The sequence below is a fragment of the Nicotiana tabacum genome, chromosome 23, assembly GCF_000715075.1.
Source record: "Nicotiana tabacum cultivar K326 chromosome 23, ASM71507v2, whole genome shotgun sequence".
In the NCBI taxonomy this organism is placed as follows: Eukaryota; Viridiplantae; Streptophyta; class Magnoliopsida; order Solanales; family Solanaceae; genus Nicotiana; species Nicotiana tabacum.
Genome location: NC_134102.1, coordinates 100242228 through 100267751, shown reverse-complemented (window position 1 = coordinate 100267751; position 25524 = coordinate 100242228). Strand labels below are relative to the sequence as shown.

The 25524-nt window shown below is 37.6% G+C and overlaps 2 protein-coding genes across 2 annotated transcripts; one reads left to right on the top strand and one right to left on the bottom strand.

The window, feature by feature from the left end:
• The first annotated feature begins 11836 nt into the window (after positions 1 to 11836).
• LOC107771225 (nucleosome assembly protein 1;4-like) lies at positions 11837 to 15632 on the top strand. The gene is made up of 11 exons (XM_016590571.2): positions 11837 to 12072; positions 12163 to 12206; positions 12294 to 12389; positions 12845 to 12937; positions 13038 to 13116; positions 13207 to 13268; positions 13347 to 13531; positions 13618 to 13795; positions 13893 to 13936; positions 14527 to 14755; positions 15332 to 15632. Exons 1-11 carry the CDS (start codon positions 12003 to 12005, stop codon positions 15362 to 15364), a joined length of 1113 nt encoding a protein of 370 aa, XP_016446057.1. The 5' UTR covers positions 11837 to 12002; the 3' UTR covers positions 15365 to 15632.
• A 489-nt stretch (positions 15633 to 16121) lies between these two features.
• Positions 16122 to 22385, bottom strand: LOC107771226 (putative ADP,ATP carrier protein At5g56450). Its single transcript, XM_016590572.2, has 2 exons — positions 21681 to 22385; positions 16122 to 16959 (listed from the first exon to the last, which is right to left on the bottom strand). Exons 1-2 carry the CDS (start codon positions 22017 to 22019, stop codon positions 16330 to 16332), a joined length of 969 nt encoding a protein of 322 aa, XP_016446058.1. The 5' UTR covers positions 22020 to 22385; the 3' UTR covers positions 16122 to 16329.
• Positions 22386 to 25524: the final 3139 nt, after the last annotated feature.

The following is a 25524-nucleotide window of genomic DNA, read 5'->3' as shown; positions in this document are numbered from 1 at the left end:
TTAAATAGTAAATATCAACTATTTGAAGATTTAAAATTCTTTAAATTTGGTTTGGGGGAGGTTTTTGAGTAATTGAGGTCCGTTTGGAATTCCGAGTTTGGGAATAGTTCCATATAGTGATTTAAGACTTGCACGCAAAATTTCGTGTCATTCCGATTAGTTTAAGTATATTTCGGCGCATTGGAAGTAAATTGAAGAACTTGAAGTTCTTAAGTTTGATTCAATTTGGTATGGGGTATGATTCTTAGATTTGATATTGTTTTACACGTTTCGTGAGTTCGAGTGAGTTCGTTTTATGATTTCAAACCTGTTGGTATGTTCGGGCGGGGCTCCGGGGGCTCCGAGTTTTAACCGTACGAGGCTCGGATCAATTTTCGAATTTTGAAGAAGAGCTGAAGCTTCCAGCTTCTGGTATGATCGCACTTGCGTATGGTTAGCCGCAGGTGCGAGCTCGCAGGTGCGAACCACCAGCCGCAGGTGCGAAGGGGAGGATCTGCCCGGCCATCGCAGATGCGAAGAATTAGGCGCAGATGCGGTCCTTTGGGCGCAGGTGCGGAGCCAGTCCAAGAGGAAAAATCTCGCACCTGCGAGGCTTTTCCGTAGGTGCGAACACCTTCCGCAAGTGCGAAAAATATCTGTCTGGGCAGAACCTTAAAATGGACGAAGCTCAGTCCATTTTTGTTCATTTTTCCTCCATGTTTGCGCGATTTCAGAGCTCTTTGTGAGAAGTTTTCAACTAACAATTTTGAGGTAAGTTAATTCTACACCCTTGAGTTAAATACATAAATTATGGGCAGATTATAACTAGTAAATCTTAGAAATCAAGGGTTTAGGTGAAAAACCTAGATTTTTATAAAAATGAGATTTTAACCACGAAATTGGTTATGGAATTGGATAGAAATTATATATCTGAGTTCTTGAGATTATGGGTAACGTTTTCATCCTAAAATTTCCAGAATCCGGGCACGTGGGCCCGGGGTGAATTTTAGAAATTTTACTATTTTGGATAGGGTAATTTATTTAATAGATGAATTTCGAATTGTTGAACATATATTAATTATTTTATATAACTTTTGGATAGTTTCGGATTTTTCGGCATTGAATCGAGAATTTTACGCGACACGATAATCAGAAAGTGGACTTTGAGACGATGTAAGTCTCTTGTCTAATCTTGTGAGGGGAAAATTACCCCATAGGAATTAAATTGAATAATTGTTGCTAATTGCGGGGGCTATGTATGCACGAGTTGACGAGAGTCCGTGCGTAGCTACTATAAATGCTAAAGTCCGGGTAGTTTAAGACTCAAAGCATGAATTACTTGTGTAAATTATATTCCCTGATTAATTAATATTAAATTGATATATATTTATATATATATTGTGAATTGTTAGATAAAAATATTAAAGGATGGAAATATTGTGAATTGTTAGATAAAGATATTAAAGGATGAAATCTCATATGCTTGATTTTCAGTTTAAATCAATTAATTGTTAAAAGAAATTGTCCTTCCTCCCGAATTTATCTTATAATAAATATACTCTCCTTCCGGAGGTACATATAAAAATGTCCTCCTTTCTTGTGGAGCGGGCCGAACGCCTCGGCAGGATAGATGCATCTATGGATCGCGTCGCACGTCCCTCGGCAGTGTACACGACACTCTGGATCGGGCCGTACGTCTTCGGCAGAAATCGTGCTTGATAATAATAATAATTACACGATACTTTAATAGCTTATTTCAGCTTGTGAAGCTAATTGATAAATTGAAAAATCCTTGAAATTTAATAAATTATTATTCTTGCTTGTTAAAGAATTAATTGTTATTCCTGTAAATGACATTTAATTGATAAATTGAAAATTATTTGAATTGAAGGAATTTAATTAATATATTGAGAATTGTTGCATTTGAAGGAATTTGATTATTTCCGCTGATTAAATAAATTATTTTAAATTCTGTAAATCATGTTGATTTAAATATCCTAGTTGTATTTCAATTATTATTATTGATCCATAGTGAGTGTCAAAGTCGGCCATCTCGTCTCTACCACTTCGAGATTAGGCTTGATACTTACTGGGTACACGTTGTTTCCGTACTCATGCTGCACTTGCTGCATATTTTTTTTGTGCAGGACCTGAGGCAAGTATTAGTGGGGGACCTATCGTCTTACACCCACGTTATCCAGGGGCATAGTGGTGAGCTGCACTTTCTGAGCTGTTCTGCAGCTACTAGTGTCTCTCCTTGTATTTTTATTCTGTCTATTTTTATTTCAGATAGTATTTAAAGTTTTATATAATCTACTAGATGCCTATACACTTGTGACACCAGGTTTTGGCACACACTTTGGTAGAATTTGGGTTTTATTATTTTTTTGGTTTTAAATTTTGTCAATATATGCTTAATTTATTAAACTGCCTTGCCTAGATGTAGTGTTGGGCTCCATCATGACCTATAGGTGAAAATGGGTCGTGACAACATGGTATCAGAGCATTAGGTTCACGTAGGTCTCACAATTTATGAGCAGGCCTAATAGAGTCTTGCGAATCGGAAGGAAGACGTCTGTACTTATCTTCGAGAGGCTATAGGGTGTTAGGAAATTACCTTTCTTCATATTCCATCGTACAATTAATGTAGTACTAAATATCCTTCTCTTATTCTCTCACAGATGGTGAGAACGCGCTCAAATGAAGTTCCAGACCAGGGAAGAGCTACTCCCCCAGTTGCTAGAGGCCGAGGCCGATGGAGGGCTCCAGCTCGTGGAAAAGGGCGAGGATGTCCCAGGACTGTTCCAGTTATGCCGCCAGTGGGTCCAGCAGAGAACCTCATTGTTAAGGAACAGGATGAGGTACCTGTGGCAGAGCCAGCTCCGGTGGATTTCACATTTGCACCGGGATTTCAGGATGTCATGGGTCGTATGCTGCGATTCATGGACAATATGACTCAGGCTGGTTTATTTCCGGCAGACCCAGCCACATCTCAAGCGGGCGGGGGAGCACAGACCCCTACCGCACAGGCTCATGGACAGGCAGCTACTGTATATCAGACCCAGGATGCACTACCCGTGGGTAGAGCCCAGCCAGTGGCAGCAGCTACACCTGAGCCCAGGCCAGTTGTAGCCGCCGATCCTCAGAAATTATTGGACAGATGGACTAGACTACATCCTCTTGTCTTTGGGGGTGAGTGACATGAGGATCCACAGGACTTCATTGATCGGTGCAAGGATAGATTGTACAACATGAGGATATTGGAGTCTCATGGAGTAGACTTTGCTACTTTTCTGCTAGAGGGCAGAGCCCCTAGATGGTGGCAATCTTATGTTCTTGGAAGACCAACAGATTCTCCTCCTATGACATGGGACAGGTTCACTCGTATCTTCCTGGACAAGTATATTCCACCCTCCCAGAGGGAAGAGTTGCGGTTTCAGTTTGAGCAGCTCCAGCAGGGTCAGATGTCAGTGACTGATTATGAGGCGAGGTTTTCTGAATTATCTCACCATGCACTTATGATACTCCCTACTGAGGCGGAGAGAGTGCGGAGGTTTGTAGCCGGTTTACATACTGGTATTCAGGCCACTATGGCTCTAAAGGTTGAGATGGGTACTTCTTATGAGCAAGTTGTGGAGATAGCCCGGAGGATTGAGGGTGTGCGTCAGCGGAGCCAAGAGCAAATTATGAGAGATAAGTGGTTCAGGTACTCTGGAGAGTTCAGAGGTGCTCCGTCTGTGGGCAGACGTCAGTTTGTGAGGGGGCAGTCCAGCAGACCCCTATTTCCAGCACCACCACCTCCTCGAGGTGCTCCAGTGCGACCTTATCTCAGTACTATACCAGAGAGTTCCTACCGCCCACCAGCTATTCAGGGTTCTCCCAGTGGATATTCAGGTCCCCAGGTCCAGACTCTTCGTCAGCAACCCATCGCACCGAAGAGTTGTTATGAGTGCGGGGATCCCAGTCATATACGAAGGTTTTTTCCCAGGCTTCGGGGTAGACCAGTACAGCAGGGTCAGCAACCTATGCTTACCGGACCAGTTGCTCCACCAGTAGTCTGACCACCAAGAGGTGGAGGACAGGTGGGTAAGGGTCGTCCTAGAGGAGGAGGTCTGCCAGGCAGAGGCTAGCCAGTTGGCGCTCCAGCTCGGTTCTATGCTTTTACAGCTAGACCGGATGTAGAGGCCTCAGATGCTGTGATTACTTACATGTATTATTTCTATTTGCGGCAAAGATGCCTCAGTATTATTTGATCCAGGATCCACGTATTCATATGTGTCATCTCTATTTGCTCTATTCCTGGGTGTTTCTCGTGAGTCCTTGAGAACTCTTGTTTATGTGTCCACTCGGGTAGGCCATTCTGTTATTGTGAACCGGATCTACCGGTCTTGTATTATTACATTCTGTGGTTATGAAACTAGAGTAGATCTCTTATTGCTCGAGATGATCCATTTTGAAATTATTCTGGGTATGAACTGGTTATCTCCATATCATGCTATTCTAGATTGTCATGCCAAAACTGTTACCTTGGCTATTCTATCTTTGCCTAGGCTGGAGTGGAAGGGTTCGTCGGTTAGTTCATTTAATCGGGTTATTTCTTTTATAAAGGTTCAACACATGGTTGAGAAGGGTTGTTTGGCTTATCTAGCCTATGTTCGGGATACTACTACAGAGACTCCGGCTATTGATTCAGTGCCAGTAGTTCGGGAGTTCTCCGATGTATTTCCTTCAGATCTTCTAGGTATGCCACCTGATCGGGATATTAATTTCTGTATTGACTTGGCTCCAGATACTCAGCCTATATCTATCCCACCGTATCGCATGGCTCCGAAAGAATTGAAAGAACAGCTTGAAGAGTTATTATCCAAAGGGTTCGTCAGACCGAGTGTATTGCCTTGGGGTGCACCGGTATTATTTGTGAAAAAGAAGGATGGAACAATGCGAATGTGTATTGATTATCGCCAATTGAACAAAGTCACTATTAAGAACAAGTACCCGTTGCCGCATATTGATGATCTATTTGACCAGTTGCAGTGTGCTAAGGTGTTCTCTAAGATCGACTTGAGGTCGGGGTATCATCAGTTGAAGATTCGAGATTCGGATGTTCCGAAAACTGCTTTCCGTACTAGATATGGTCATTATGAGTTTCTGTTAATGTCTTTCAGTTTAACTAATGCTCTGGCAGCGTTTATGGATCTGATGAACAGGGTATTCAGGCCATATATTGATTCGTTTGTCATTGTCTTCATTGATGACATTTTGATCTACTCGCGCAGTAAGGAGGAACACGAGCAACATATGAGAGTAGTGCTTCATACATTGCGGGAACAAAAGCTATATGCTAAGTTCTCCAAATGTGAGTTTTGGCTAGAGTCTGTAGCATTTTTGGGGCATATTGTATCGGGTGATGGTATTAAGGTTGATCCCAAAAAGATTGAGGCAGTTCAGAATTGGCATCGTCCCACTTCAGCGACTGAGATCAGGAGTTTTTTGGGTTTAGCAGGTTATTATCGTCTTAACCCAGAAGGGTGTTCAGTTCCGATGGTCCGATGATTGTGAGTCAAGCTTTCAGAAGCTCAAGACAGCATTGACTACAGCACCAGTGTTATTGTTACCTTCCGGTTCAGGAATGTATACAGTGTATTGCGATGCTTCACACGTTGGTTTGGGTTGTGTATTAATGCAGGAAGGGCGAGTTATTGCATATACTTCATGTCAGTTGAAGCCCCACGAGAAGAATTATCCAGTACATGATTTGGAGTTAGCTGCGATTGTTCACGCTCTAAAGATTTGGAGGCATTATCTTTATGGGGTGTCCTGTGAAGTTTATACTGATCATCACAGTTTGCAGCATTTGTTCAAGCAGAGGGACCTAAATTTGAGGCAGCGCAGATGGCTGGAATTACTAAAAGATTATGATATTAATATCCTATATCATCCAGGTAAAGCAAATATAGTTGCAGATCCCTTGAGTAGAAAGGCGGAGAGTATGGGTAGTTTGGCTTTCATTTCAGCAGAAGAGAGGCCATTATCTTTGGATATCCAGTCCTTGGCCAACAGACTTGTGCGGCTGGATATTTCAGAGCCCAGCCGAGTTCTTGCATGTGTCGTAGCTCAGTCTTCACTATTTGAGCAGATCGGGGCTCGCCAATATGATGACCCACATTTAATGGTTCTTCGAGAAACTGTACTACGAGGTGGCGCCAAGGAAGTTACTATTGGTGCGGATGGTGTTTTGCGACTCCAGGATCGTATGTCTGTTCCTAATATGGACGAACTGAGGAAAACGGTCCTGGAGGAGGCACACAGTTCTCGGTACTCTATTTATCCAGGTGCTACAAAGATGTATCGTGACTTGAGGCAGCATTATTGGTGGCGACGAATGAAAAAGGACATAGTTGAGTATGTAGCTAGGTGTCTAAATTGCCAACAAGTTAAATATAAGCACCAAAGGCCGGGTGGCCTACTTCAGCAGATGACTATACCGGAATGGAAATGGGAACAAATCACTATGGACTTTGTAGTTGGGTTGCCGCGAACCTTGAGGAAGTTTGATGCAGTTTGGGTAATTGTTGACAGGTTGACCAAGTCGGCACATTTTATTCCTGCTGTGACTACGTATACTTCAGAAAGATGGGCCCAGATTTATATTTAGGAGATAGTTCAGTTGTACGGTGTGCCAATTTCCATCATATCAGATAGAGGCCCTTGGTTTACTTCACATTTTTGGAGAGCAATACATAGTGAATTAGGGACCAGGGTAGAGCTCAGCACAACCTTTCATCCGCAGACCGATAGGCAGTTAGAGCGGACAGTTCAGATTTTGGAGGATATGCTCAGAGCATGTGTGATTGACTTTGGAGGTTAGTGGGATCGTTTCCTGCCTTTGGCCGAGTTTGCTTATAATAACAGTTACCAATCCAGCATCGAGATGGCTCCATTTGAGGCTTTATATGGTCGTCGATGTCATTCACCTATCGGATGGTTTGAGCCCCGTGAGGCTAAGTTATATGGTACTGATTTGGTAAAGGATGCCTTGGAAAAGGTAAAGTTGATTCAGGAGCGACTTCGTATAGCACAGTCAAGACAGAAGAGTTACGCGGATCAGAAAGCGCGTGATTTATCATTTATGGTAGGTGAAAAAGTTCTCTTGAAGTTTTTGCCGATGAAGGGAATTATGAGATTCGAGAAGAAGGGCAAGTTGAGCCCAAGGTTTATAGGCCAATTTGAGGTGTTGAGACGAGTTGGGGAGGTTACTTATGAGCTTGCATTGCCTCCCAGTCTATCGGGAGTTCATCCGGTTTTCCATGTATCTATGCTCCGGAAGTATCATGCCGACCTATCACATGTGTTGGACTTCAGCACAGTTCAGTTAGATAAGAGTTTGGGTTATGAAGAAGAGCCATTTGCCATTGTTGATAAACAAGTTCGCCAGTTGAGGTCCAAGAGGATTTTTGCAGTAAAGGTCCAGTGGAGGGGCCAACCAGTCGAGGAAGCGACTTGGGAGGCCGAGGAGGACATGTGGAGCAAATATCCACACTTATTTAGCACTCCAGGTATTATTCTAAACCCGTTCGAGGACGAACGTTTGTTTAAGAGGTGGAGAATGTAATGACCCAACCGGTCATTTTAACTTTTAGAAACCCGTTCCCTAAAATAAAACTCCCCGAATATGCTTTTATTAATTTATGACTTGCGGGGATGGTTGGTTCGGGATTTGGAAGCGTTTGGGTTGAAATCGGAACACTTGGTTCCTTAAGTTAGCTTTAAATGGACAAGTTTGACTTCGGTCAACATTTTGATAAAACGACCCCGGAATCGGGATTTGACTGCTCCAATAGATTCGTATGATGATTTTGGACTTTGGCGTATGTCCGAATCGAGTTTTGGATAACCCGGGAGCGTTTTGATGCTTAAATAGTAAAAATCAACTATTTGAAGGTTTAAAATTCTTTAAATTTGGTTTGGGGGAGGTTTTTGAGTAATTGAGGTCCGTTTGGAATTTCGAGTTTGGGAATAGTTCCGTATAGTGATTTAAGACTTGCACGTAAAATTTCGTGTCATTCCGATTAGTTTAAGTATATTTCGGCGCATTGGAAGTAAATTGAAGAACTTGAAGTTCTTAAGTTTGATTCAATTTGGTTTGGGGTATGATTCTTAGATTTGATGTTGTTTTACACATTCCGTGAGTTTGAGTGAGTTTGTTTTATGATTTCAAACCTGTTGGTATGTTCGGGCGGGGCTCCGGGGGCCCCGAGTGTTAACCGGACGAGCCTCGGATCAATTTTGGAATTTTGAAGAATAGCTGAAGCTTCCAGCTTCTGGTATGATCGCACCTGCGCATGGTCAGCTGCAGGTGCGAGCCACCAGCCGCAGGTGCGAAGGGGAGGATCTGCCTAGCCATCGCAGATGCGAAGAATTTGGCGCAGAAGCGGACGCGCAAGTGCGGTCCTTTTGGCGCAGGTGCGGAGCCAGTCCAAGAGGAAAAATCTCGCACCTGTGAGGCTTTTCCGTAGGTGCGAACACCTTCCGCAGGTGCGAAAAAAATCTGTCTGGGCAGAACCTTAAAATGGACGAAGCTCAGTCCATTTTTGTTCATTTTTCCTCCATGTTTGCGCGATTTCAGAGCTCTTTGTGAGGAGTTTTCAACTAACAACTTTGAGGTAAATTAATTCTACACCCTTGAGTTAAATACATAAATTATGGGTAGATTATAACTAGTAAATCTTAGAAATGAAGGGTTTAGGTGAAAAATCTAGATTTTTATAAAAATGAAATTTTAACCATGAAAATGGTTATGGAATTGGATAGAAATTATATATTTGAGTTCTTGAGATTATGGGTAACGCTTTCATCCGAAAAATTTTGGAGTCCGGGCATGTGGGTCCGGGGTAAATTTTAGGAATTTTACCATTTTGGATAGGGTAATTTATTTAATAGATGAATTTCGAATTGTTGAACATATATTAATTATTTTATATAGCTTTTGGATAGTTTCGGATTTTTTGGCATTGAATCGAGAATTTTACGCGACGCGATAATCGGAAAGTGGACTTTGAGACGAGGTAAGTCTCTTGTCTAATCTTGTGAGGGGGAAATTACCCCATAGGGATTAAATTGAATAATTGTTGCTAATTGCGGGGGCTACGTACGCACGAGGTGACGAGAGTCCGTGCGTAGCTACTATAAATGCTAATGTCCGGGTAGTTTAAGACTCAAAGCATGAATTACTTGTATAAATTATATTCCCTTATTAATTAATATTAAATTGATATTATATATATATATATATATATATATATATATATATATATATATATATATATATATATATATATATATATATATATATATATATATATATATATGAATATATTGTGAATTGTTAGATAAAGATATTAAAGGATGAAAATCTCATATGCTTGATTTTCAGTTTAAATCAATTAATTGTTAAAAGAAATTGTCCTTCCTCCCGAATTTATCTTTTAATAAATATACTCTCTTTCCGGAGGTACAAATAAAAATGTCCTCCTTTCTTGTGGAGCGAGCCGAACGCCTCGGCAGGATAGATGCATCTATGGATCGCGCCGCACGTCCCTCGGCAGTGTACACGACACTCTGGATCGGGCCGTACGTCCTCGGCAGAAATCGTGCTTAATTATAATAATAATTACATGATACTTTAATAGCTTATTTTAGCTTGTGAAGCAAATTGATAAATTGTAAAATCCTTGAAATTTAATGAATTATTATTCTTGCTTGTTAAAGAATTAATTGTTATTCCTGTAAATGACATTTAATTGATAAATTAGAAATTATTTGAATTGAAGGAATTTAATTAATATATTGAGAATTGTTGCATTTGAAGGAATTTGATTATTTCCGCTGATTAAATAAATTATTTTAAATTCTGTAAATCATGTTGATTTAAATATCCTAGTTGTATTTCAATTATTATTATTGATCCATAGTGAGTGTCAAAGTCGGCTATCTCGTCTCTGCCACTTCGAGATTAGGCTTGATACTTACTGGGTACACGTTGTTTTCGTACTCATACTGCACTTGCTGCACATATTTTTTGTGCAGGACCTGAGGCAAGTACTAGTGGGGGACCTATCATCTTACACCCACGTTATCCAGGGGCATAGTGGTGAGCTGCACTTTCTGAGCCGTTCTGCAGCTACTAGTGTCTCTCCTTGTATTTTCATTCTGTCTATTTTTATTTTAGAGAGTATTTGAAGTTTTTTATAATCTACTAGATGCCCATACACTTGTGACACCAGGTGTTGGCACACACTTTGGTAGAATTTGGGTTTTATTATTTTCTTGATTTTAAATTTTGTCAATATATGCTTAATTTATTAAGTTAGCTTGCCTAGCTGTAGTGTTGGGCGTCATCACGACCTATATATGAAAATGGGTCGTGACATAGAGATTAGGTGCCATCAAGACATCCTACGGAAGGTGAATTTGGGGTCGTGACACCTACATCCACAAATAATAACACAAGAGGATTTTACAGAAAAGTCCCAACTTAAAAAAAACAATGCGACAATGTGAAACAAAGATAAAGTTGTGTGTAAGAAAAGAACCAACTTTTAACAATAAAAAAGCACAAGCTGGCAATTAGAAACATAAAAATAAAGTATTTATCAAAAAAGTCCCAATTTTTAACAGTAAAAAATCACAAGACGACAATTTCAAATACATATAAAGTAATTTATATTAAATACAAACGGGAAGAAGAATTCAGTTTATTTTCTTATTGAAAATAATACAAAAATAATCATGATTATAATAATTAGTAGATTTATGACATATAATAAAAGAACTTCTCTATTTAACCTTTGAACTAATTCAACACCACCCATTTAGAATAATAATACAATAATATTGTATAACCCCTAAATGAAAAAGATTAAATATTGTCGAACAAAAACAAATGTATAAAGAGAAGAATAGATATAATGTGATTCTATCCACACTTTAAATTTATTTGATAAAATTAAGTAAATAAATAATACTTGAAAATATTATTGATAAATTTAACTATCAAAATAATTTGAGAAAGTCATACAGGATAAAGTCAAGTTAAATTTCAAGGGTAATACAAAATTATATTCATTGTATTATAATAAAATGGCAATTTATTAAATATTTATATGTCAATTTCATAATATTAAATAATGGATAATACAATTAGATAAGCAAGGAACCAAAAACAAATTATGGGAAAATATATAAATATAAGACTTACAATTAGAATTATGATGAGAAAAGTCGTACATATACACATAACTAAAATCATAATAAACAAATAGTCATAAAGGAAGAATACTAAAAAAGAATCAAGTGATAAAGTTAAAATATATATACTAATTTAAAATACTAAAAAAGAAAAATCAAATGATAGCGTAAAAATATATATACTAATTAAATTTCTCATGTAGGAAATTTTAGTTAATAAATAGAACTCATAATTTCATAATGAAAAATACAAAAATACTATTAGAATATTATACATAATATAAGTATATTATATATCACACAAATTAATAATTATTAAAAAGGACAGTCCATTACACAAAATATCTCACATTCACACAGAGTCCGAAGAAAGGTAGCACCCCAAGAATGTAATGTAGACAGCCTAACCTAGTACAAGTATTAGTGGTTGCTTTCAGGGCTTGAACCGTGACCGTTAGGTCAACTTTACCTTTGCTTTAAAGCTCCACTATCTATAAAAAAAAATGTAAAATGTTGCTGATATGGAGTGAACTGTGAACAGCTGACAGTCCAAGTGTGCTGGCAGGAGTCAACAGTGACAAAGTTGACACAAATCATCACATATCTAATTACACCAGAAACATCAGCAACGTGTGCTTTCTTTCTGTCCTCAAAGATTTTTCTTTTTTTTCTCTTCTTCTTAGCTACAATTTGACTTTTATTTTAATCTGCCTAATTGTTCTTGCACACCAATTATCAAACTTTCTTGGATTTCTCAGAATTTACTAGTAACAACTATGAGTGATCAAAAGGATCAGGTCAATACAGCTTATAATGTAGAATCTGATCTCCCTGCTGCCACTGCTGGTATGAAACTATTAACCTTAATGAATATGAGATCATTTGCTAACTGATTCACATTTTGATTTTATTATCTGTTATTATTGTTTTTTTTAGTTCTTTCTGCTGAGGATCGTGCAGATCTTGTAAATGCCATCAAGGTACTCTTTTTGTCCTGCTAAGTTACTTGCTAGACAATGTATGTTATTAGTGATATATCTTGTGTTTTTTGGTTAAATCTGCTGCAGACCAAGCTTCATGATTTGGCAAAGGATCATTCTGGTTTTCTGGAAAAACTCCCCCCAAATATTAGGAAACGTGTTGATGTCCTCAGAGAGATTCAGGTTTTACTCTAATCGCAAAGAATTTCATCTACCTGATAATGCTTATTTGAAGTTTTACATAGTGAGCTTGATCCTGATTGCACTCTTTTCTTGGCATTATTTGTAATTATGCACTTTCAGGTATCATATTAAGAAGTTGATTCCTCAATGCATTTCTAGCTATCCAATTATTCTATCACAATAAAGCAGATCATTGTGTAACCATTATTTGCATCAACTAATTGAGTTTAGTTTTATAACTAGTGAAGTTAGTCTTATGGTTAAACTATAGTTGGTGTTGAGACAATCAAGAAAAAGACGTGTTGTTGCCTCGTTTGGTTTTATGTCATTTTGTTTCTATCTGTTGTCTCTGTTTTAGTTGCTTGAATTCAAAGCCTAGTCGGGTATAAATATCAAAATTTTGTTTTCCTTCCCATATTCGTTTCAATCCTTGATCTCTGACATGATATATGCAGGGCCAATATGATGAATTAGAAGGACAGTTCCTTGAGGAGAGGGCAGCTTTGGAAGCAAAGTTCCAGAAGTTGTATGAGCCAATTTACAGCAAGGTGAGGTTTTTTTTTTTTTCTTTTTTTTTTTGTGTGTGTGTGTGTGTGTTGTATACATATATGTATAGCTGCTGAAACATATTCTTTGGTGCATATGCAGCGATATGAAATTGTGAATGGCGTGGTTGAAGCTGAAAATGAGGGTACAGTAGATAAAGAAACCAATGAATCAGCAGGAGGTATTCTTTTGCGAGTCAATCATGTTTTCAGTCCTATGGTTTGCTATATTTCTGGTTTTGTATCTGATGAATAATGTGTCTTGCATGCAGATAAAGGTATCCCCCATTTCTGGCTGCTGGCAATGAAAAATAATGAAGCAATTTCTAAGGAGGTAACCGGAGTTTGATATTCCATTTAATTTCTCTGCTATAGCTTGTTCTACTGATTAACCAGTCTGCGTATATATCAGATTACTGAGCGAGATGAAGGTGCGCTCCAGTATCTGAAAGACGTCAAATGGAGTAGACTTGAAGATGCCAAGGGCTTTAAGCTTGAGTTCTTTTTTGATACAAATCCCTATTTTAGCAACATTGTGCTGACAAAAACATATCATATGATTAGCGAGGATGAGCATATCCTTGAGAATGCAATAGGGTACAGCTATATTATTGTTTTGCCAATATGAAAACTCTCTCCAAGTTGTTTCCTTCTAAATGCATGTGTTTGTTGGATATATTTAGGACAAAGATCGAATGGTTTCCTGGGAAAAGTTTGACACAGAAGATCCTAAAGAAAAAACCAAAGAAGGGATCCAACGATACAAAACCAATCATAAAAACTGAGGAATGTGAAAGTTTCTTTCATTTTTTTGATCCACCTCAGCTGCCAGAAGATGCAGAGGAAATTGATGAGGAAACCGTAAGTGATTTTGTAGAATACATTATTTAAAACATGCAGACTGCTTTCCACTTCTTGCTGATAATTGGCCTCACTTTTTGGGCTGTATGTTTTGAAGGCTGAATTGCTTCAGAGTCAGATGGAACAAGATTATGAGATTGGGTAAGTTCTGTACTAATGACTGTTCAACCCCCGAGTAACTGATAGTGTAAAGTAGATGAATAGTTGAAATGACATGAAAAGCATGGTTATACTGAATTTCACAATCTTCATCAACTTTGCTATTCTTGATAATGTGGCTCTTTCTGCAATATCTTTTATTTGATATATGCTAAACATTCTTGGAAGAAACACTGTTGTATTCTTTGAATGTACAGTGCTAGGGGTCACAAGCTTCTTGTGCTGTCGCCTGTCGGATATTTGTTTCTTCAGCTTAACTGCCCTGCAGGGATTAGTAACTTTGTGCAAACTAAAATCGGATTCCTTCGAGTAATAACTTATACAGTTGCTATTAAGAATAAAGAGTGAGTAGAAAGTTCAAGGATGACATCTCCAGCTAGAAACATCAGTTAAGAAAAAGAACAAGAAGCATGCCCCCTATATCTGCCAAGTATTGGCAGGTGGAAAAATATCCTTAACATATTTGAACTGTCCAATAGCATAATCTTTCTAGAGGTGCATGTCCACACATTGATTGCTAAGCTATTTTTCTGATCAAAAGCTGAGCTGTTCTGTTGATTTTGTCATTGTAGGTCAACCATTCGAGAAAAGATCATTCCTCATGCCGTGTCTTGGTTTACTGGAGAGGCTGTCCCCATTGACAATGAAGAAGAAGAAGAAGAAGAAGAAGAAGAAGTAGAAGAAGATGACGACGATGATGATGGGGAAGAGGAATATTATGTGGAAGAGAATGATGAAGAAGAGGATGATGAGAATGAGAAGGAAAAAGAGAATGTAAGAAATGTAAATAACACCAATAAGGTAAATTATTTCTTTTCCCACCTCCCATTTTCCCTCCCTCATGGAAGAGAAAAAGGGAGATCCTTAAGTTGAAGTATCAGCAGTTAAGCATACAAGTGCTAAGATATTCTGAGATGTAGCTTCAGTAGATATTTGATCTTACTGCTATTCTAGTGATTGTTTGCAAATGGTGCATGTTAAATCTAGATTTTAGTTCATCTTCTTGTTGTTCTTGACCATACTGCTATTATAGTGATGGTATCCAAAGAGCATATTAAATTTGAATTTTGGTTCATTTTACTATTATCTTTCCTTAGACAAGAGTGAGTTGCTCTAATGGTGAGCACCTTCCACCTCCAACCAAGAGGTTGTGAGTTTGAGTCACCCCAAGAGCAAGGTGGGGAGTTCTTGGAGGGAGGGAGCCGAGGGTCTATCGGAAACAGCTTCCCTACCTCAGGGTAGGGGTAAGGTCTGCGTACACACTACCCTCCCCAGACCCCACTAATGGGATTATATTGGGTTGTTGTTGTTGTTGTTCCTGTTATCTTTCCTTCTCTTAGTCCAAATAATACACTTCTTCACTTTTGATAATTGCAGGGAAATGGCAGTGCAGAAACTAGCGGACAGTAGCGGTTTGAGTAGCCGCTCAGAGTTTGTGTTGTGGAAACCATTTGCTTAATATATTGATTTTATTTATTTATTTATTATTTATTTGTTTATTATCTTATATGTTTCTCTAAAAAATAGCCATTGGGCAGGAAGACAGTTGCTATTTTTGAACAAGCAGCTAAATGGTTTATCCAGCAATTTAGCAGATTCATGAGCTTGCAGTGTTGATTTTTTCTGATATGTGAGACAATTCCTATTTTCATGTGAGATAATTCCTATTTGTAGCAAACTGGTAAACATAAGTTTCCTGATAACTATCACTTCTATTGCTCATTCCTCATTATTTACTAATTTAACTTGGGAAGTAGCTTTATCTGGTGAATTCAAGGCATATGGAGTCATTTTCTTTAGATATTATGGAACAAAATCCTTTGGGGTATGAAGTAAAATATTTGGTTTTCAAATTTCAATGTTTTGGCTACCTTAAAATATGGAAAATGTATTCCACCAAAATGGGGAAAATGACTTCCCTTCCCTATGGAAGGAAGTCATTTTCTTTTAGAGATATTTCATTGTTATACATCTTTAATATCCAAAACATCACCAGAACATATCATACCATATATTACACCTTGCACATTCTCATATACCACACCTTGCAAATACACAAGGCAAATATTTTTCTTCACACTGAGGAAATATTTTCCTCTATTCCGGCAAGATTTTTGCTACAAAATTCAAAATAGGAATTGTAAATGGTAAAGGACTGCAATGTGCGTAACTTTAACAGTAAAAGTTCTGATTTTTATTGTGAACCAAGTGGAAAGAATCTGGACATGTTTACACCATTGTATATTTGTCACCTTTGAGGTCTATCAAAATGCATCCTTTTACCGAGTAAGGCTAATCTAATTTGGTCTTTGTACCATGGCTGAATCTTCTAATCCCATTTGTCATTGATTAACATTGACCTGAAACATCTTGTGCTATAATCCGCTCCAATTCATGAACTTTTTCACCTCATCATATAACACTAAAACAGCTGCTGCTCCAGTACTTCTGAAAATATTCGAGAGAGCTCCGCGGTAAAATGAAGTAAATCCTTCTGTCTTGTAAATCCTCCACCAACAATCCAATGTGTTTCTGTACATTGGCTTCTCCAAGCCAGATTGCATCATCATTCGCCTCCGAACTGTATCCAATGGATAGGATAACAGGCCCGCAGATGTTGTGACAGCTTGAGCTACCACCCATCGTTTCCATAATGGTACATCCGCTTCAGAATTCTCGGCCATCTTGTCTTTCATGGTGTCGAAACCCCCAAAGTAAAGCCCTCTGTGAACGATCATTCCATGAAGAGATGCAGGAAGCCCCCTGTAAATGCCTCGAATCCCGTCTTTCCCATGTATTGTCCTCAGAAAGTGGTAAATGCCACGGAACTGACGAGTTTCGTACCGACCAAGGTCAGCTGCGAGCCGTGTATGTGCAATATCTAGAGGATAGATGATGATCAATGTTGTACAACCAGCTGCAGACCCAGCAACAAAATTAGCCGATGAACCAGCCAAAAGGTGACCATCTCGAAAGTTGCTGTGTAAGATATTCCTATAGAGATCCTGTGTTCAGAAAAGCATGCGATCAGTTCTTGAGACAAAATCTCTTCAATATTAAATGTGTTTTAAACCCTGTATCTGACTCAAAGCTCTGTGCATGCGGGCCAATGAGGAGAGAAAATAACAGGATATCATAGTATTGCTGACTCTTAACAACTACCCCTAAAAAGTAGTATATGATGGATTTAACATGTCAGAAAACTATGTGTCCCTCTCTGTACTATCAGAAAAGGTTTATATGTACCCCTCGTTATACTTTTCGATGCTTTCTACCCCTACCGTTACCCATTTAAACATATTTACCCCTCCATTTCAGGTGGACATGTGGCGGCATTCTAAACACCCTAACCCATTTTCCTCACTAATACCAAAACCCACCCGAAAACTCTAAACTGGTTCAACCTCCTCCATTATAAAGTACTTTGTCCATGTCAGAATAATTCATCTCCTTTTTTGCACCACCATTTTAAGTCCATCTCCACCATAAACACCTCTCGACCTACACAAAACTGCCACATCTTTCCACCAAAAAATAATTGTGTGTCAAACATCATATTTGAGATGTTTTCACAAACACCCATAACTAGTAGATCATAACAAGCTCTAATCTAACGACACAATTTTCACACCATCTCCTTCCTTCCAAAAACCACCTCATTCCTATAAGCAAGAAACACCACCAGTTCACCTTCCACCTTTACCGCTGAAACACCACTTATTTTCATCCTTCATCAGCTCCATAACAATCCGAACAAACTGGCAACCTTCCCACCTTAAAAAATGAGTACCCTTTAACCCCACCACCATTATATTATCCACCGTACAACCACCTTCCTCCCCTGACAATCGCGGTGTTACAAAGACCATAGAAGAAATCACATCATAAAGAAAAGTGCTAAGGAAATAAAGAAAGAAGAGGGTGCCAACGCTATGAGAATCAAGGATAAAATCTTGACCATTGAAAGCTATGGAAGTTAAATATGATGGAGTGGAGCCATATATTCTTCAAACCTTGATTCGAGCTATTAACCCGGAAAAACTTGAACGATCACCTTAAGCTCCTCAATCGACCTCCATTTCAGCAAGTGAAGTTTCGAAATTGGGGTTGTGATGAGATTGTCACTGACAAACTGAAATTGGAAAATTTGCTTCAATTTCTGTACTGGTGTTTTATGGTATTTTGGGTCCCATATCACTGAGTTGGAGTGCCTTTAGTGGGTTAAGAATTTTTTTTTTTTTTAAAAAAAAAAAACATGTCAGAAAAACAATGTAGAGAAGGGTCTCCCCCTTCTTCTTTTTTTTTTGATAAGGTAAGGAGAAGGGTCTCTTTTCTTTCAACAAAGAAATAACGAAATGACTTGTAACTTATGGTGTAAACGCTTTCCAATTCCTATATTAGCAGACAATCGAGGAAACAATTTTCAATACAGACTATTACGACGTAAACTAAAGCCTTGGAAATGCCTGTTTTCTAGTGTATTAACAAGTTTCATGGATCTCCATTCTCCAATGACCTTTCACATGAGAATCCAGAAGATTGAAAACAGAGAAACAGGTAAAACATGCAGCTCAGAACTCAAAAATCTTCTTGCAAAGAGTCATTCCTAGCTCCTGTATCAAGATACTTGCCAGCAAGAACAAGAAGGGTGACAGATTTCAGCTTTACAGCCCTAATTCAAGCAAATATAGCAACGGATTAAGTTCTTTTAAAGACTATCTTTTGTATATAGAAATATTTCTGAGCCATCCTTAGTTCTGTCAATTCATCTTTTTAATTTAGCTTCAGCACTGGAATATGATAGTGGAATGTGCTAGTTAGAGTATTAGCGAGCTAACTTTAAACTAACACAAACTTTTCAAGCCAAATTCATTTATTCGCGTAGTATGCATAAAGGAGGAATCATGGATACCATGAACATGTTGACACCACAGCTACTGCTTTGTCTCGTAACTCAACATTAATTATCTTACACGTTCTTCCAGAATAAGGGAAACAAAACATAGGGGTTTCTAGGTCAGAGGGAGCAGGAAAGAAAGAAAAAGGACCTAATTAAAATAGTTGCCTTTTAAAGATCCATTATTTCCATCCTGTTCCTTCCATTCCCATCCTAGACAATTGACCCTAAGGTAACATACTGTTGTAGTCGAGTCCGATGCCAGAATCAGTTGAACATGATTCGAGCACGACAGCATTAGAAGAAAATGATGAGAGCCTTCTAATAGATTACACATGCACTGTAACGTTATGCTCTCTTTAGGATGTGGTTGCGTTGAATATTTACCATGGTTGTAATGTTGAATTACTTGACAACATTCTTTCTCTACGCTAGAATCAATGACATTACCAAATTATTATGTCCTTTCTGTCTTTTCATAATTTTTCTTTAGTATCTCTGTTTAGTTCATGATGTGTCCCCTTAGTTTTCAAGATATTCACATCTTCATGTTCACATGAAATGCCGCTTAGACTTTAGCAGAAGATTCAAAATAATTCTTTTCTTTTTATAATCAAGAAATCCCCTGTAGGTTAGCTGGCTCGTGCCCAGTGGTGTATGGGCCTGCCAGTCTACCCTCCTCCCACTTAAATATCAGACTTTGGTCAGCGGCAGGTTCAAACTTGTGACATATGCCTACCGCACATCCTGCATCGTACTTCCTTCACCGCTGAACCAGCATCTAAGGGGGCAAGATCTGAAATAAATCTTGGGTGTATTCAATCCAATGACATATGTTACATACAGATGCAAGCGGAACATTCACACACTTCTTGACAAAGGCGTCCCTCTTCCTTCTTCCTCTTTATCCTTTAACTTCTTAATTTCTCTTTCTATTATTACTACTGTTTAGCTTTTTTCATTTAGCAAACTCTTAGCTTTGGTACTTCCAATCTAGCCAGTGTGGTGAAGTCCAGACTGGAAAGGACTGACGGCCATTGCTTTTCCAAATGAACATGAAAGAAGAGATGGAAATGGACCAGGGTAGAGTATGACCTGCCACATGTAGAGTAAAGTGGGGCGGCGATGGGGAGATGTTAGTCGGCGCCAGAGCAAAGAGAACCTCTCAAAGAAGGCAAGCCGAGGTGGGACAGAGTGAAGTGAGCGAAACAACGGCTCCAGTCTCTCTTAACATTAGCGCTTCATCCCTCTCCTTTTACAGCAGCATGCCCAATTCTCAGCTGAAAATACCACACATAGGTGGCACTTTCCACCCTCATCCATAACAGCCTTTCCTTCAAGTCCCTCCACTTCCAAAAGTTTTTCTCTACAGAAAATTCCTCTAACCAAACTCTTTCAATCACCCGAAACAAATCCCTTGTACAGAAGAATTTGAATGCAGTGGATCAACATTGCTGCAGCCAACCCGAAGAAGAAAAGAGTTGATAAGAATTTGACGCCTAAAACTACAAACGTCTAGTTTCTAGAGGAGGTTGGTGTTGGATGCATAAACTCTCTTCCAAGAATGATTAGTAAATGATCTTTAGATGAAATTCCAGGTCTATTTATCTTCATGGTTGCTGGATTTTCTGGATATCCTTAGAGAGAACATATGAACTAGGAAAGAAAGCTGGAGGTGATTTTGCGGAAGAGGGTAGTTAAGGGGTATGCAGGACAGATCGTTAGTGGGTTATTGAGCCTGAGGAACAGCACTGTGTTGAAGCGGGATAAGACAAAACCGCCCCATTGCCATTGTTATTTAAAAGCCTCTTCTCCAAAAAGCAACCTAGCATTTGAGAAAATAAAGAAACTTATATGATTGAACAGTCACTAATCCAACTAGGAAAGTTATACTTGAACACAGAAAGGTCATCAGATGGAAGTTGATTTCTTGCTGAAAAAACGCTGATTTTGTTTATAGCGTCATGTTTCCAGAAGCATAAAAAATCGATCTGGTTTTTCAATTTCTGATACCTCAGAAGCAACAATTTTGTTCTAAGCATTTTAAAGACAAAAAGGATGACCAAATTAGAGTGGACTTGATGTTTACAGGTAGAGATATGGGAAGGAGTTGGAAGCAGGCACCAGATTAGTGATAAACTATTGAGAAGGACAAAAATAAAAGACTAAAACTTGGATCTTACTCGCAGTGATAAAAGTCTCTCTGAGAAGTCATGCTACCTTATCCTCTAAACCATTCAAAAAAGAACCACATTTTGTACGCATATGTCACTTTCTTCCAACACAACCAACATTTCGAAACTTCAGCATACTTGTGCTCAAGACTACCAAAGAAAAATATAGTTTCCATTTCATGAAATCAAGTGACAGTATGCCTTTATTCACCTTGACAGAATAGAATTCCGAACTCTTAATCAGCTATAAACATTTACATTTACCAATATAAAGAACTGTCAAATGAAATCAATAACCAACAGGAATATCAAGTCAACTAAATGTAGCGAACTTTCAATATCATCATACATTATTGAAATTGGTGGGCAGCCCGTGCACAAAGCATCCCGCATTCACGGAGGGTCCGGGGAAGGGCCGCACCCCAAGGGGCACGATGTAATGCAAGCATAAGTGGCTGCTTCCACTGCTCGAACTTGTGACCTATAGGTCACATAGAAACAACTTTACAGTTGCTTTTCACAGAATAATTAGTTCAGGGATTCACAGACACAAGAAGTTACAAAGCAAATGTTCAATAAAAAGAAATCCATTTCTTGCCAATGTTACAGAAACACAAAATGAGTTGAAATGTGAATAGTGAGAAGAGTAGTTTACCTTAAGAGAGAAGTTGAGAGCAACAGAAGGGTAATATCTGAGGACACTGCTACCATTGCCCCTCCAAAGAGAAAGAACCCCTTCTTCCTTAACAGTACGTACTATGCAATCAAACATGCCCTTAAACCTCCTGTGCGGACCACTCAATATGGCTATATTGCTTTCTTGAGTCTGCAACAATAGCTTAGCTCTCTCAATTGGTGCCACAATCGTGTGCACAGCACCCCCCATCAATGCCCCTGCCATTAGATCTCGATTGAAAGTTGTCCACCAATTGGACGGCTCAGATTTTCTTGAAACGAAACCCTTCGGTTCACCTTCACCATCCTCCTCCACCATTTTCTATTTCTTGTTTTTTTTAGATTGAAAGTAAAAAAATTGAATCTTTGTAAGGTTTCTTATATGGGTTTTGATTGTACCTGAGGTTTCTTGATTCAGAAAGATTAAAAACAAACTTCTGGTGTTGCTTTTTAAAATAAAAATGCAATCTTTGTAAGGTTTCCTATATGGGGTTTCAAGATTCAGGGAAAGGGAAACACAACTTCTGGGGTGGCTTTGATTCTCTTCCCCTTGTAATGTTATTCTTCCTTTCTCTTTTTATACAATCTTTTTTTGAAGGAGAGTATAACAGAATTCCAAGGCGCGGTTCATTTGGTTGATGGGGTTGTTGAGTATTTAGATAGATATTTGGGTTTTTTGAGTTTAGCTTCAACCTGGCCTCCAGTTCCCTTTTCTATATAGACTTTGACTTTTCTTGTTAATATTTGATTTTTAGTTTTCTTATAGAGTATAAAATGATAAAACAGGTCCCACCCCAAATCCCTATATTATCTTTTCTATATGGTACAAGATAATATTAATAATTTCTATTACTCCATTATCAAAGAGATTAGCAAAGAGAAAGGAGTAGCATAAAAATGCAAATTGGAGTACAGGAAATGCAGCAGTAGGTACTAATCTTTTCATTCTTCTGTTTTTTTTTTTCGAGAAAAGGGTAGTATATAACTATATATATAAGAAATGCAAATTGGAGTATAAGACATGCAGTAGTACGTAATATCTTCTTTTATTTTCTTTAATGAGAAAAGTGTAGAATATATATCACTTTATCTTTTTCCTCTAACAAAACAGAAAACTTTCGGTAGCAGGTAGTTTTATGAAAGTTTTCTTCTTCTTTTTCTTTCGCAATTTTCTTAAGTTTGTTTTCTAATGTATATTTTCAGGGTAAGGGAACTAGGAAAGTCTTCTTCTGCTCAGATGCTTGAGCATTTTGGATCTGGATAACTTCTTTTTTCCTGTCATAAATAGAGTTATATCGTATAAGTTACACTAAACAAAATAAAATATTTACTTATAAAGTACCCACAAACTTTTATGCACTTTTTTCCCTCCCTCCCTCCCCCCCCCCCTTTTTTCTCTTCCATCTTCTTGGGTTGCTTTTTGTAATTTTTCTTTGTCCAACAAAATAGATGCTTAATAATCAGCTTATAGCTAGATGTGTTTTTTGTTTGTTTGTTGGGGGAGGAGTCGTTTGTGTTAAGGTTAATATTTCAATTATTTATGGTACACAAAGGATAATATAAATTAATCAGAAGATGACTCCAAAAATGTGTTGCCCCATAACAGTTAGTCTTATCTTGTGAAATTGGAACTGTGACATGTGAGTTTGAAAATCAGTATTAAGTAGCGGTGGCAAAATAAATAAAAATTAATTATCTATTAAAAATAGGTTGAATAATGAACTTTTTAAAAATTGGTCAAATATGAATAAGATCCATATTGTCCACTTTAAAAAATGGATAACCAATAGATTTAACTTTTACTGTTTTACATTAGTAAATACTCAAATTGGGGTTCTTCAAATTTGGGAGATTAGAAATTCTCCTAAAAGTAATCATATTCAAGAAGTAATAGATAAAATGAATATTCATATTATACGCCGGTTAATCTATTTTTATCCATATCAAATATGGATCGAATCGAATATTTTATTTATTTTTTGTATTACCTATTTTTGACCCGCTTATATCCAACCGTCCTGCCTTTTACTGCCCCCAGTAATAAGCATTGAGTGCTTTGAAGATTTGGTTGGTGTTGTATAAAAAAGTGGCTAAAAAGGAAAGAACAAGAAAGAGACATAATCGAGAAGCCTATCACCTAAGATTTTGTTACTTTTTGAGTTTTGCCTACGGAAAAAGCATTATGAATAGACAATGATTTTATTCCTCACCTTTCTTCATCACTATGCTTCCGTGTTCCATTCTACTTATACCTTATCTGCCTTTTGGCTAAGATCAAGTATTCTACATTTCTAACAGAATAGAGTGAATGAGAAAGATAAGTAATTTAGAACTGCTAATTAAGGAAAGGGGTCGAATAAAAATAGTCTTTTGGGGATAAAGGGACTTGAACTCTCACGATTTTTAAAGTCTGACAGATTTTTTCCTTACTATAAATTTTATTGTTGCCGGTATTGACATGTAGAACAAGACTCTATCTTTATTCTCGTCCGATTAATCAGTTCGTCAAAATATCTATGAGACTATGGAGTGAATGAATTGAATAATTTGATCAATGAATATTCGATTCACATTAATTTTTCTATTTTTATGAAAAATATTGATTCAGATCACTATCAATAATTTGATAATACAATTTCACCCTCTATTTTTCGTGTGGAATAAAGGCACTAAAATGGCTAGCTTTTAAATGAGACAAATAAGATACAAAGAGCAAGCAAGATTTATCATATTCTTTCTTTCAATGTATAATATATGTATAATTTATGTATATTTGTTGATGGATATAAATAATTTTAGGTGAGTGGCAAAATATATAACTTCCCCTTTTAAATACCATGTCTTTTATGTTCAAACGTCCACTACTAGTCTCCACATATTCAAGATTTGGTGCAGTAGAGTATGTGCAGGTTTTGGCAATTGATGAAGCTACAAACAAGATTATGGATTTTAATGGTTGAAACATATTGTATTTCGTTTTTTAAATTATTATATACTGCTAAAAGGTAGGAAATAGTAATCCTATTTGCATAAACATATACAAGTGGATTAATTAAAAAAGAACAATTTTAAAAAATCATTTCATGAGAGAACTTTATTGTATTTCTTATAAGCGATATCTTAGAAGACATTGGAACATGATATTAAATGTCTAAATCCAATTCATTGACAATTTCATCAATAATTCAATATTGTACTCTTCGTGTCAAAGATCATTAGGATAAGATGTCTATTTCGAGATTCATATATGTTTAGTAAATAACCTCATGTATCAGCTGTTGAATTAATTTACGCCATTTATTCAACCTCATAAACATAAGCATGTATCCATATGCTCCTTTTGGTACTATAAAATTCTCAACTCGAAATTGAAGCGATGTCTTCATTCTTTTGTTGTAAACATGAAATGAATTCTATAGAGAAAACCACAATCTGTTACATTTCCATTTGATGATACTGTGGGCCAAAACCTCAAGCTAGGCCATTCTACAACGATGTGACAATCCAATTAACCTACGTACTCATATCGTTCTGTGAGTACCATTACTTCTAAATCTCTACAAGCAACCGTTCATGATAAGTTTAAGTTGATTAGCTAAAAAGGGACAAGTTATACCCAATTAAACAACTTTAACATTTAATTGTAAATATGTAAGGAATATATATTACTTGAATCTGTTTAGAAGTATCCATTCTATTATGATTTTTCTAGTCTCATATGAAACTATAATCCAGTTACTCGATCTAGCTTGATTATCGAATTCCATAGCAGATGAAGTATATATATCCAATTGCATTGCAGGACACAAGTGTCTCGAGCACAA

Coding starts and splice junctions, on each gene's coding strand:
- LOC107771225 (XM_016590571.2), top strand. CDS start 12,003: ATGAGTGATCAAAAGGATCAGGTCAATACAGCTTATAATGTAGAATCT. Junction 13,796..13,892: donor AGGAAATTGATGAGGAAACC/GTAAGTGATTTT, acceptor TATGTTTTGAAG/GCTGAATTGCTTCAGAGTCA. Junction 14,756..15,331: donor ATGTAAATAACACCAATAAG/GTAAATTATTTC, acceptor TGATAATTGCAG/GGAAATGGCAGTGCAGAAAC.
- LOC107771226 (XM_016590572.2), bottom strand. CDS start 22,019: ATGGTGGAGGAGGATGGTGAAGGTGAACCGAAGGGTTTCGTTTCAAGA. Junction 16,960..21,680: donor CTCTCAACTTCTCTCTTAAG/GTAAACTACTCT, acceptor TTCTGAACACAG/GATCTCTATAGGAATATCTT.